Source organism: Hyaena hyaena, unplaced genomic scaffold (genome assembly GCF_003009895.1).
Source record: "Hyaena hyaena isolate Hyena2069 unplaced genomic scaffold, ASM300989v1 scaffold_185, whole genome shotgun sequence".
Lineage (NCBI taxonomy): Eukaryota > Metazoa > Chordata > Mammalia > Carnivora > Hyaenidae > Hyaena > Hyaena hyaena.
Genome location: NW_024080816.1, coordinates 2,451,563 through 2,466,130, shown reverse-complemented (window position 1 = coordinate 2,466,130; position 14,568 = coordinate 2,451,563). Strand labels below are relative to the sequence as shown.

The 14,568-nt window shown below is 36.9% G+C and overlaps 1 protein-coding gene across 1 annotated transcript in view; it reads left to right on the top strand.

The window, feature by feature from the left end:
* Positions 1-14,568, top strand: part of CCDC171 (coiled-coil domain containing 171) — a 293,576-nt gene that overhangs the window by 126,839 nt on the left and 152,169 nt on the right. The window contains exons 17-18 of the mRNA XM_039240931.1: positions 2,207-2,711; positions 4,294-4,410. Of these exons, the coding sequence (XP_039096862.1) occupies positions 2,207-2,711; positions 4,294-4,410 (622 nt within the window). The remainder of the gene's footprint in view (positions 1-2,206; positions 2,712-4,293; positions 4,411-14,568) is intronic.

Genomic DNA, 14,568 nt, shown 5'->3' with positions numbered 1-14,568 from the left:
TTCTTGGTTCTTTCAGCTGCTCCCAATGGGACACCATTTCCTTTACATATGTCTTTGCACGGAGCTCTGGGACACAGTCCCAGTGATGAAATACTGCTGCCACAGCTTGGCCATTGGTGGGGATGTGGTTAGGGGCAAGCCACAATTCCTTTATTTCCCCATTCCTTTATTTTTCACAGGAGTACCACAAATATGGCTGGTTCAGACTTTAGAGAAGAGTCGGTTAAATAAAGGCAATTATAGTATGGAAATATTTTATTAAACATTTTTAAGGTTATTTATCTTATTTATTTTGAAAGAGAGAGAGAGCATGAGAGGGGCAGAGAGAGAGGAAGAGAGAGAGAGAATTCCAAGCAGGTTCCTCACTGCCAGCCCGATGTAGGGCTCAGTCTCCTGAACCATGAGATCATGACTGGAGCTGAAGTCGAGTCAGACGTTTAACCGACGGAACCACCCTTAAAGAAGCTCTTATTTAAAACCATGTCTAAAATGCAGTGTTTCCCTTGCCCAGAGGAAGGCATCCAAGAAGTTGAATCCTTCAGACAGTGGCTTCGTATGCATTTCTTTAACTCATTTGTGCTCTGGACTGTACCTCTGACGGCCTTCTTCTACTCACTCTGCACCTACTGGGAATCTCCTCCCCTAACCTTGGGTTTGGAATTAGTACAAGGGTTACTTTCCTTAGCAGTATATTTCTACAAGTGTGAATTCTCTTGGCTACCGCCTATCAACTTTGTCCATGGTAGGCTTTGACACCAGATCTTGTGAAGTCATCAAGGGTTTATAGGATTTTCTCCAACTCAGACCATTAAATTCTTTTAGGGTAGCTATGAAGCCACACCTTATCTCTATTTTTTTTTTTATACTTTCTATTACATGCCTCACCACCACTTGTCCTTTGTCCTTATCCCTTCAAAGGCCTTTCAACATCATTTTGTGCAAACTCCCTTTTGGGCACCTCTGGCAGTGCGGCATAGTTTGATTGTAGCATTACACCACAATAATTGATGTGCTTGTCTGTTTTCCTAGCACATGGAATTTAGTGACTAATCAATTAATGTTCTTTGAATGATAAATGGATCAGTAAAGGAAATTGGGATCTGTTATCTTCTGACATTTACCTCAGCAGTTCCTTAATGATCAGGAATGAGATTTCATAGAAAACTATTTTATTTTCTAGCAATTAAAACATGTTGTCTGTAGTTAAAATTTCCATGTGTTCCAAATTGTTTTGGATTGCAAACTCCTTGATGAGGGAAAAAAGATCAGAGAGATGCTGAGGCCCAGCTTACAGTTAGTTATTTCCTCCCACCACTGGAGCTGTCCTTTGTTCAATGTAGTGTCTCAGGAAGTTAGTAAGAAAGAGCTGATATGACAGTTTAACCTGAGAATCCGTCCCTCCTCACCTAGTAAATGGCAGACAGTTAAGTGCTATTTACTATATTGTTGATTTAACCCTTTGCTTATTCTGCAAAAAGTAAAGTCTTTTTACATATAGGAAAACCTCTACTGGTGATGTAATTTGTTTAAAAGCAGGAAATAGAAGTGAGGAATGGAAGAGGAGAAATTTTTCTTCCTTAATATGTGTAATTATGCATAGGTATATGGGAAATTCATGAAGTGCTTTTTTTTTTAAATAGTTTATTGTCAAGTTGGTTTCCATATAACCCACAGTGCTCATTCCCACAAGTGCCCTCCTCCCTGCCCATCACCCCCTTCCCCGACCCCCACTCCCATCCCATTTCATCCCTGTTCACACTCTGTCTTTCTCTCAAACATAAATAAATGTTAAAAAAAATTTTTTTTTAATCAACATGCACATTTAGATCTAAGCTGTTGCTCTGTCATACATATTTTTGGATATGTAGAACACAGGTTTTTGAAGAATTAGTTGTCAGCAAAAGTTTGTTTTCTTTCTATAAAGAGGAAGTAATAAAATGCCTAGTTGTTTGTTTCTTTTTAAGGTTTTTTATTTATTTCTGAGAGAGACAGCTTGAGCAGGGGAAGGTCAGAGAGAGAGGGAGACACAGAATCTGAAACAGGCTCCAGGCTGTGAGCTAGCTGTCAGCACAGAGCCTGATGCGGGGCTCGAACCCACAAACCGTGAGGTCATAACCGGAGCTGAAGTCGGATGCTCAACTGACTGAGCCGCCCAGGTGCCCCAATACCTAGTTGTTTAAAATATTTTATTTGACTTCTATTTTAGAAATTTCAAGAAATTGCTGAAAAAAATATGGAAAAGTTGAACCGTATTGAGAAGTCACATGAACAGTTGGTTCTGGAAAATTCACGCTTCAAAAGTGCCTTATCACAGACTCAGAGGGAACAAACATCATTGCTGGCAGCCTGTGCGCTGATGGCTGGTGCCTTATATCCTCTCTACAGCCGGTCATGTGCCTTATCTACGCAGAGAGATTTTCTTCAGGAGCAAGTCAACACCTTTGAGTTGTTTAAACTGGAAGTTAGAACTCTGGCCCAGGCTTTGTCAACTGTAGAGGAAAAGAAGCAAGAGGAAGCGAAGCTGAAGAAAAAGCCATTCAGAGGACTGATACGTGTTTTCCGGAAAGGTGTGATTGTAATTCTGGCAGCAAATAGGCTTAAGATTTTGGGCCAATCGTGTGCCTCTCTTTTTACCTGGATGGAAAGCTTCAAAGAAGGCATAGGCATGTTAGTGTGTACGGGAGAGCCCAAAGACAAGCAAAAATTTCCAAGTAAGATAATTTAAGCTTCTTAAAATCTAAGTTGAGTGTAAGGACATATAATGTGACCAGGCTTAGCCATTATGTAAAAACTTAAAAAATCACTTAATATGTCAAATCATGTAACATAGTCTCATGTATATGTAGATATGTGTGTGGGTATCGGTAAATGTATATTTATGTATAAAGTAGGTTTTGATTTTTTTGTTATAAACATTAAAATTTGAAGAAAGTGGCAAATATAATTTCAACTTTGTCTAGTTTTATTATGTGTATATATTTATTTTTTTTAATGTTTTATTTATTTCTAGCAGAGAGAGAGAGAGAGAGACAGCGTGAACAGGGGAGGGTAAGAGAGAGAGGGAGTCACAGACTGAAACAGGCTCCAGGCTCTGAGCTGGCAGTCAGCACAGAGCCCGACGCGGGGCCCGAACCCACGAACCGTGAGATCATGACCTAAGCAAAAGTCGGATGCTTAACCGACTAAGCCACCCAGGCGCCCCTTGTCAGGGATTTTTTAATGTTCTGTGTCAAATGATGTTCTCCAAAATGCTGAAGTGATAAAATATGATTAACTTTATAACCCAGGTGTTAATTCTCATGACATAAAAAGGGCCATGAATGACTCACCAACATTATAAAGAACTTTGCTACNCACAGACTGAAACAGGCTCCAGGCTCTGAGCTGGCAGTCAGCACAGAGCCCGACGCGGGGCTCGAACCCACGAACCGCGAAATCATGACCTAAGTGAAAGTCGGACGCTTAACCGACTAAGCCACCCAGGCGCCCCATGTGTATATATTTAGCTTTATTATATTTGAATGCTCTTTTAACAGTAAAGTGGAGAGTTTATATAGTGATTTTTGAGTTAAGTCAATCCAGAGACTCTGTCTTATTTAAAATTAATAGTATAATTTATTTTTGCTTTCTATAAGTCAGTATAAAATGATCAGAGTTAAAAATCTATTGAGGAATTGAGGGGAAATGAGACAAATGTAAATTTTCCAGTTAACTTTTTTTTAAAAGCTTGAGTATTCTGAGGAAATAGTGATTTCAATTTTTAACCTTTAAAAATCGAGCTATTAAGGGAAGACCTGGGTGGCTTAGTTGGTTAAGTGTCCACCTTCGGCTCAGGCCATGAACTTGTGGTTCGGGAGTTTGGGCCCTGCTTCGGGCTCTGTGCTACTAGCTCAGAACCTGGAGCCTGCTTCGGATTCTGTGGCTCCCTCTCTTTCTGCCCCTCCCTCGCTCATGCTCTGTCTTTGTCTCTCGCTCTAAAAAGTAAAAATTAAAAAATTTTTAAATAAAAAAAAAATCAAGCTATGAAGTGTAAGTAGAACTAAAGAAACATTTTCTTCTCTTTTTTTTGATATCACTTTATATATATATATATATATATATATATATATATATATATATATATATAAGTTGTCAGTCAAATCTAGCATTTCTTGTAGACTGTTCCACACTAGGCAAAGTTCTCCCTACAAGTTTTGGTCTATTTCTTAAATAGCCAAACATTGCTATGAATTTTAGACATGGATTTTCAAAGTTTGTAGCATCGCATAATGGATTTTTCTTCTCTTCTTGCAGGGCAACAGAAGGAGCAGTTACGTTGTTTGCAAGCGCTCAGTTGGCTAACCAGTTCCGACCTTCTGGCTGCAGTCATCACTTCTATGGCCGAGTTACAGGAAGTCATTGGTAAAACAGGTATGATTCCCTCTTTTAGGTCCTTGCAAATATCTAGAAATACTTTATGGTTCAAATTCTAGTAAACCATCTAGGAAGAAAATAAGTACATTTGTTTTCATCTTTCTTCATTCAGGTACAGAGAGATTATTAAATCTCTATTTAAGGATGCAGAGAATTAATGTAAATTTTGGTGGGTAATATTGTCTGAATTTATGGGGAAATTAAATGACATTGCTTGCTGAATGTATCCACCTTATTTTTTCTCCTTTTATGATCTGATTTTCCAAAAGAAATCACATCATTAACTTTTTTTTAAAATTAATACTGGGAATGTTCTTGCAAATGTTTTAGTCTTCCTTCATTTCTGTTCTAGCTACACATTTTAGATGTTTGAAGAATATCTGTAGCAGTAAAAAACTTTTCTTGTTTGGTGATATGTTTTTATTTTTCCTAATTCATTTTCAGTAGAGTTAATTTGAGTAGTCTGTTTCTTCCACCAGGTGTGAAACCGCCTATAATTAGTGATTTCCAAAGGTCTAAAATTCTGTTTATTGGGGCATCTAGGTGTCTCAGTTGGTTAAGCGTTTGACTTTGGCCCAGGTCATGATCTTGCTGTTCCAGAGTTCAAGCCCCGCATAGGGCTCTGTGCTGACAACTTGAGCCTGGAGGCTATTTCAGATTCTGTGTGTCTCTCTCTCTTCTGCTCCCCTGCTTGTATTCTGTTTCTCTCTCTCAAAAATAAGTAAACATTATAAATAAATAAGTAAATAAAATTCGGTTTATTTTTTCATGACTCAACTTGCAGGATATGTTTGTTTGAAAAGTTCAGTGAAACAAATTTCTCAAGAATAACATACACTTACCTACTAGTTAAGCTATGTCCTTGGACTAATTATGGCCATTTCAGACACTTTAATAATAAAGATAATATAATGGATTTGGTAATACTTGCCTGCTAAGTGGAATGTTGTAAGTAAGCATTAATGAAGTAATAATTTGATATGTAGTTTAATTCTTTAGACAACTCTGCTATATACATATAGATCACTTATTGTGATTTCTGTTAACTAAATCTATGTTCTTATAGTGGGAAACTTATGGTGCAAAGACTATTTTTAGGTTGTGGCCCGTTGATGTTGGTAAGCATTATTCATCTCTAATATTTTGGCAAAACCTCAGTGTACTGGGTTTGAAGTCTGAAATAAAAGTCTAAATAAAATGTATTTTAAGAATGCTGGCACTGAGGCGCTTGGGTGGCTCAGTCAGTTAAGCATCCGACTTCGGCTCAGGTATAAGCCTAGCAGATCTGGCTTATACATGCTGATTACTAAAATGTATTTTCTATTATAACTATTTTGGAGCATCGTGGGAGGAAAGGTGGAACATTGGCACGGGATCAGATTATAGAGGCTTTCTAAAATTAGTCAGTGATCTCGTGGAACACATTTTCCAAAAGTGCTTTACAATATTTTAAAGTTAAGATATTGACACAATGATTATTTGAGACGCTGATAAAAATATGTGTAGGTAAGACTTATCATGTAGAAGGTAGACCAAGAGTGGTGTGTCTTTATTTTATTTTATTTTATTTTTTAATGTTTTTTTATTTATTTCTAGGAAAGAGAGAGAGAGAGAGAGACAGCGTGAGCAGGGGAGGGTCAGAGAGCGAGGGAGTGACAGACTCTGAAACAGGCTCCAGGCTCTGAGCTGGCAGTCAGCACAGAGCCCGACGCGGGGCTCGAACCCACGAACCGCGAGATCATGACCTAAGTGAAAGTCGGACGCTTAACCGACTAAGCCACCCAGGCGCCCCGAGTGGTGTGTCTTTAAATGCTTGTCTACCACGAGGAACAGAGTTGCCTTGTTAGAATCTGGTTGTACCTCTAATGGTTTGAGAAAATAGCAAGTTCAGGGAAACTTATTTTTAGGGAAGGCTTTAAATGTTGTTGGCTAAAGAACACTAAGTAAATTAGGGAAGAGTAAGTGATAGTTGCTTAGAGGGGGAGAATAATTGATGTATTAAAGTCCTGAAGAGTATAGGGAAGAATATGATTGGGCAGGTAAATAATTGAGTTGTTATTGGACTAGTACAAAGATGATTAACATGTACCTTTTGCAGAGATGACTTGACAAACTGGGCGTGTAGAGCAATTCATTCAAAACATGATGGCCGGTTAATATATTACCTTTTCCAGGTAATGTATTTTATGGGTATCCTAGTAGTAGAAATTTCCTCATATTTTAGCAGAAAGGATGAGACAATATTTTCAGACATTTCAAGTACATGAGTGGTTATTAACAGATAGTAGGATAATAAATGTAAAGCTATACCAGCTTATGTATTCATGTTGAGATTATAATTTAAGGGTGTGAATAACGTAAATATATGATAAGCATTATCATATAGCAGAAAGAGTATGAGCTTTGTACAAGGCAGATTTGATTTTGTTTCCAGCTCTGCTAGTTATTAGTTGTGTGAAATTGGGCAAGTTACTTTACGTTACTGGGCTCAGACTCTTTACCTAAAAGTGGAAACAATACTACCTCCTTGGCTTTTATGAGGATTTAATGAGATAACACTTGTTGAGCATTTTGTACATGTACCTAGCATATAGTGGGCGCTAAAAAAAACTGTTTCCTTACAACCCATCTCATCATGAAAGTAGTGTATTATGGTCTTGAATGTATTATACTCTTCTGCCTATATGCATTTTTTAAACTACTAATTATTTTCTATTGCTATGTGTTCTTCCAATCTGTTTTATTCCTCGATGCCTCCCCATCTTTCTATCTGCCCACCCTTTATTTCTTCTTCTTACCCTCCCTTCTTCCTTCTTACCACCCACTCATCCATCTCCTAACAGGCTAACAAAGGATATAAATGTTACCATAGGCTACATACTGTTTTGTATTTGCATTTAAAAATTATTTTAAGGAGCACCCAGGTGGTTCAGTCAGTTACATGTCAGACTCTTGATTTCTGCTCAGGTCATGATCTCATGGTTTGTGAGTTTGAGCACCATGTCAGGCTCTGCGCTGACAATGTGGAGCCTGCTTGGGATTCTCTCTCCCTCCCTCTCTCTATCTGCCCCTACCTCCTCTCTCTCTCTCTCTCTCTCTCGCTCTTAAATAAATAAATGAACTTAAAAATGATTTTGAAATAGTTTCAATCTCACATAATAGTTGCAAATACACAGTAGAGACTCTTTTTGCTCAATGATTGAAAGCAAGTAGCTGACGTGATGGCCATTACTTTCTCATATTTCAGTATGTATTTCAGGCAAGATATTCTTCTACATAACCAGAGGGCTGTGATCAACATCAGGAAACCATTCTGTCCCCCTTCAACTTTCCCTAGTTGTCCCAGCCATGTCTTTTTGAGCAAAAGGATCTGGTTTAGAATTATGTGTTGCATTAAGTCATGTTTCTTTAATCTCCCTCAGTGTGGAAAAGTTCCTCAATCTTTCCTTGATCATCATAATCTTGAAGATTACAGGTTGTTCAATTTTGATCTGTTTGACATTTCCTCATAATTAGATTCAGTTTATGCATTTTTGGCAGGATAATCACAGAAATGATGCCGTGTTTCACTTATGGTATGCTATCACAGCGTTAGCTTTTAAAAAAGTCATACCTTTGAAGGATTTTCTCCATTTCTATTAGTATTCTTCTAGGGAATGATTATATATATATGTGTATATATGTATATATATATATTAATGTTTATTTATTTTTGAGAGAGAGAGAGGCAGAGCGCAAGCAGGGGAGGTGCAGAGAGAGAGAGATAGGGAGGGAGACACAGAATCTGAAGCAGGCTCTGAGCTGTCAGCAGAGAGCCCAGTGTGAGCTTGAACTCACGGACCATGAGATCCTGACCAGAGCCGAAGTCGGATGCTTAAGCAATTGAGCCAGCCAGGTGTCCCTGAAGAATGATTTTTAATGTTTGGGTGATATTTTTCATTTCAGCATCTCATAATTTGTTTAACCAGTTCATAATAGGACTTTTCATCATAGGACAGGCATCAAGAATATTAGTTCAGTTTTGATTTATAGTTGATTCATTGTCTCATGGATAACCCAGTATTATGAATAGTATCTTAATTCTTTCAACCAAGTGGGATATTTAAATGGCAAGATCTTGGGAAAGTTTATTAAGGAAACAATCTGAAAATCTTGAAATGAAATTTCACTGAGCCACATTTTTTCTTTTCTGTTACTCCCTTCTTTCATTTTCTTGTTTGAAGAACTTGCTGAAAATTCAAATCATTTTACATGTCAAGGCTACAAATTGATGGCATAGCTGTCGCTTTTTTTTTAAGCCTCAGGAAAACTGGTACTGTATGTCAATATCAAGTAGTAGCTTTTAAATGTATTAAATAGTGACTGCATTGCTTCTTGTATAAGGTAGAAAAAAGTCAGTAAATTTTTCTTTTTAAAAATACTCTTTTTGGGTACCTCTCTTTTTAAGTTCTGAATTATATACATACTATTAATTATATAGGAGAGAACAATTTAAAATTATCCAAGAGGGAAAATTAAACTCATTGGGTACATAGTAGAGTGTGAATTAAGAACTTGCGCTCTAGATTTGAATCTGGGTCCCACTGCTTAGCTTTGTATGTGACATTGGGAAAGGTACTTGATCCCTTTCAGCTTCATTTTCATCTGTAGAATCAGGCTAAGAGGAATTCCTCGGTTATGGTTATTAGATGTGAATGTAACCTTCACAGCCAAGTTTCTTGTATATATAATTGTCCAACAAATGTTTATTGTTTTACCTGTTTTCTGTGTTCTGATACCTCACACTAACTGGTATATTATCTTATGCCTTTCATGAAACACGAAGTTCAAGAGATATAAGCTTGAATTTACTGCTCAGAAAGTGCTAATGGTGGCTGCTCCTGCTACCTTCTTAACTTTGAGGATGTATTTACAGGCAGTGGGCAGAGACCCCAGTTTCTATGTTGCCTTTGTAAATACTGGACAGGTGGCAACCTTCTTGCTTTCATTAAAGTGTTTGCCCACTTGAGATAAATTACCTCTTCGAGGTATCCAAATGGTGTGCCTGCAAGAGATCATTTACCTCAAACAGGGGAGAACGTTACTTCCACCGAAGAGCTGGGATATCAATCATTATGGGAATGGACTGAAGAACTCTTTAGATAGCTGAACATTTCATATGTCTGGTCTAGTCTGAATTTCCAAAGATAGAAGCAAATGTGCTGATTTGCCTGGAATTATATCTGAATAAATAGTAGATGGATATGAATAGCAAGTTCATACATTTTGTGACACATTTCCTCTATAGTTGAATCATAATTATCCCAAAATAGATGACCCCAGTATACATGCCCCTGTTATGACTACTCAGGAGTTTCTTTCATTGTTACTTTGAGTTAACTTCGTAGAGGTCATAGCAACTCTTTCAGGCAAAACTCAGAAATCTGGGTAGTATTTGGCATAACACTGAGGTTTCACACTTAGGAGGTTCAAAGCAAAGTAAAGATATTTATGTTAATAAGTGGTTATTCTGTATATATTTTAAAACTAAGGTTTTATTGATGCCTAAAAAATAATAAAAAGAGCATTCCTGCTTCAAATGTGGTCTGTGGACCAGTGACATCAGCATTAATGTGGAGTGGGTTAGAAATGCCGAATCTCAGAATAACAACAACAAAAAGAAATGCATTGTCTCAGACTCTACTCCAGAACTATTCAGTCAGAATCTACATTTTAATAAGGTCCTCAGATGACTTATATGTACAGTAAAGTTTGATCGGAAGTAACTTAGAGGGCTTTGTTATTTACACAACTTCAACTTATATCTGAAACTGGAACAAGTACACACATGTATCATGCATCACTTTTCACCTACAAGTGTCTGTTTTGAGGCCCACATTCAATTTATTGAATTTTCTTCCAATATTGTGATTTTCTTTTTTAGTAGTACCTTTGCATGTTCCCATATTTTTTTTTCAAACATTTTATTATCCAAAATTTCAGGTGTATAGGAAAGTTGAAAAAATTTTACAGTGGACAGATATTTTGCTTGTCAAATTAAAATTTACTTGCCTATCATAATTTTTAAGAATAATATTTGAATGGATAGTTTCTCATTAAGAGTTCTGATGGCTATAAAATTCTAGTGTCACAACTTTCATAGGGTGTATTTGTTAATAGTGTTAAAGCAGTATACAAAATCAAAATTATTTAAAGACATATAGGTAAGGCTTCAGCATATTTTGCAATTTATAGGTAGTTTGCAGGAAACTTCTAAGAGCCTGAAACCTTTTCTTAGAAGGGTAGATTGCAGTCTACGTCCATACCACCCTGAACGCGCCCGATCTCATCTGATCTCGGAAGCTAAGCAGGGTCAGGCCTGGTTAGTACTTGGATGGGAGAAGGGTAGGTTGCAAATCCAGATGCTATCCAACAAATCAACATAATTAGTTTTTCAGATTTTTGTAAAAGAATGGAGGGAAAAATTTCCTCTCAGATCTATAATAAAATATTAGATATGCATTTAGAAATATTATTTTACCTTCACGTTGTTCTAGAAGAAAATTATGCCAGTTTATAGATGTTTGTAAAATATGACTGTATGATATCCATTAAAACTTGAGTCAGAGAGAGTGGAAGCAAATATCAACCAGGAATAGTGTCGAAAAGGCCAGTTATGTTGGCCTACATAGTTGTGTTCAAATTCGGGTCTCAGGATTCACTTGCCAGTGATGTTATTAAAGAAAACCCAGAAATTTAGGAGAAATAAAAGTGTCCTTGGACTAAGATTAGATAGGAGTTTGTCCTGTAGCTCTTAATCAAAAGGGACTTTGTGATAGAGTGCATGACATTCTCAATAATATCAGACATAGAACTCTATCTCTTCTTTTTAAGTCAAACATATTGGGATAAAATTTATGTATAATAAAATTTACTCATTTAGCTATAAAATGGAATGGATTAAAAATGTATATGCTAGAATGCATACCATAAAATACATAGAGCATTTTCTTCACCTTTTTTGAAGTCACCCCTACATGGTCCTAGCTGAAGATAACTATGGGTCTCTTTTCTGTCACTGTAATTTTGTCTTTTCAAGCATTTCATAAAAATGGAGTCATACAATGCAAAAGCGTCCAGATAAATTGCACAGGCAGAGGTCCACATTGTCCTCACTTCCAACCCTACCTACAAGTTTAGGAATTCCCGGGGCTGCTTTCACTTCAGGCCAGCTGATTATGAGTTAAGGAGCTCCTTTGAATTCTCTCAGGTCCATAATTTGCTAGAATGACTCATAGAACTCGAGAAAGTGAGTTTAGTTTTATAGTTTTATTATAGCCAATGGAAACAATTTAGACCCAAAGGAAGGGATGCAGGGGGTAAATTCTAGGATTCCAGGCATCAATCTTCCATTATCCTTAGGACAAGGTAACCTCCTGCCATCAATTTATGACAATACATATGGAGTATTACCAACCCAGGAAGCTCACTGGAGCTTCAGTGTCCAGAATCTCTATTGAGGCTTTAGTATATGAACATGATTACTTGTTTTGTTGGCTATGTTGCTGAACTGGTGTCCAGCTCCCTTCCCCTCTTTGGAGGTTGAGTTGATGTCACATTGGCTCAAAGCCCCAACCTCTAATCACATTGTTGGTCTTTCTGACATGACCAGTCCTTACCTTTAGTCATCTTGTAGCATAAAATATGAGATGCCCACCATGAGTCAGCCCATTAATATGAACTGTGAAGTGTGGTCCTGTGGGCCCACCATGAATATCAAAAACACTCTACCCACTGCAGAAATTCTGAGGTTTTAGAGGCTACCCCCCGTCATGCCTGAATTTAAACCCTGTGTATCTAGCTTTCTGTGAGGATCCTAGACACACCTCAAACTCAGCATGTTGAAATTTTAATCATCTTCTTTGTTCTGAAACCTCCTAAATTTTCTGTGTTTGTAGTTGGTATAGGCATCTTGAAGCAGTAATTAAAATAGAAACCTGGGAGTCAAGGTGCCTGGGTGGCTTAGTCAGTTAAGCATCTGACTGTCGGTTTCAGCTCAGGTCGTGATCTCATGGTTTCATGGGTTCGAGCCCCACGTCAGGCTCTGCATTGATGGTGTGGAGGCTACTTGGGGGTTCGCTCTCTTTCCCTCTAGCTCTGCTCCTCCCCTGTTCACATTGTCTCTGTCTCTCTCAAAATAAATAAATAAACAACAACAACAAAAGAGAAACCTGGGAATCACCCTAACTTATTCCTACTCCTATGCTCTTATAGACTACATGTTTTACTAGTCCACTTTTTATGCTAGCCTCATTGCTATTGTTTTAGCTGCATATTTTTTTTTGCTCTAAAAAATGGGTGTCCATTCTTAGACACTTAACACTGCCGTTTTATCATCTATCTATCTATCATCAATCTATATCATCTTCCATCTATCTCATATTTAGCAAAGAAATAATTTGAAGGAAGTAGCAAGTAGCATGAGTGTATTGTAGAACATTTATAAAACATTGAAGAGTATGAGGATTTCAATATAAATTTCTTTGTAATATCTTTAGGAATATGATCAATATTGTGTACTTCTTTCAAGTTATTTTGTATGTGTTTCAGTATGACTGGGTCATTTTGTAACCATTTTTCATTGTTCTTTTTTTCTTATTTTCAATGGCTGTAATATTAGTGCCATCTCATTTGCTGTTGTAAAGGTTAAATGAGTTAATGCATATAAACAGTGCTTGATCTATTGCATATCTTTGGCTTCAATATCAGCAACAGCATTATTCCTCATTTCTTATTGTATGAATTAACTCTTTGGCAAGGTATACAAGACACTTCTTATTCTGATTCTCATCTATTTGTATAGCCTCACTTCCCAGTACTCTCATTAATAAACCTACAGTTTAGCTAAACTGAATTGCTTGCTGTTCCCCAAATGTGAGATGCTCTCTGTCTCCAAACGTATGGAAAAAACTATTTTTGCTGCTAAACCTTAGTAGGAACTTATTACATGGATTATCATATTGGAAATATTGAATAACATCACAGTTTCTATCTCTAAAAGCTACTCCATAGAAGATGCAGGAGTTTTTTTGGTCAGCATTTCTAATATTCACCTTTGTAAAAACTGAGAGCATAGTGTTTTATTATGGTTCCCTGAATGGAGTATGCAGCTTTCTTATTATTTAAGCTGACACAGACTTATAATTGGGTAATATATTCCTTAGATAAGAGGTCTCTTAACCTTGGACTCACAGAACCCTTCTCAGACGGGTCCATGGACAGAATTTGGGAGCAGAGGTAGGGGTGCATCTGTGGATTTGGATGAAAAAATTATGTTTCACTAACCACTAACCAACTTTGACATTTCCTTCAATTATGAGTGTTAATGACAGGCCATAGTAATATTAGCAGCATAATGACTTTGTTACTGATAGAAATCACTGCTGTTTTCCTATTGTAATACAGTTGTTGTAACTATCTCCAGATATAGTTTATGCTCATCTTTGCTAATCAGTAATCACAAGACCCATCACATACATGACATGTAATCATCTTCTGTGTATGCATGGATGCTGGTGCAATTTTTCTGGTAAGTGTCAGAACAGCTTTGCACCTAGTAGATGTTTATCCATTCAAGTGAGCTTCTATATTCTTCATGCTTATATTTTTTATGGTATTCCCCAGATAACAAAATTCTCTGCTATTTCTTTGAAAGAGCAATCTGCAAACACCTGGAAACACTTCAGAACTCTTTCAAAGGAGTTCCTGACACTACTAATGAATTTCCTGAAAAAGAAATAATGAAATTGATTCTGTATACAATAGTATCAAAAACAATAAAATGTTTGGGAATAATTTTAACCAAGGAAGGGAAGGTCTCTAATCTGAGAACTATAAGTTATTGATGAAAAAAATCAAAGAAGACACAAATAAATGGAAAGGTATCCTGTGTTCATGAGTTAGAAGAATTAATATTGTTGAAATATCCATACTACCAAAAATCATCAACAGATTCAGTGTAATCCCTATCAAGTTTCCAGTGGCTTTTTTTTCGTTGAAGTAGAAAAAGCCAAAATTTATAGCCACAAAATACTCCAAAGAGCCAAAGAAATCTGAGAAAGAACAAAGCAGGAGGCATCATAACTTCCTGACTTCAAGTTATACTGTAAAGTTATA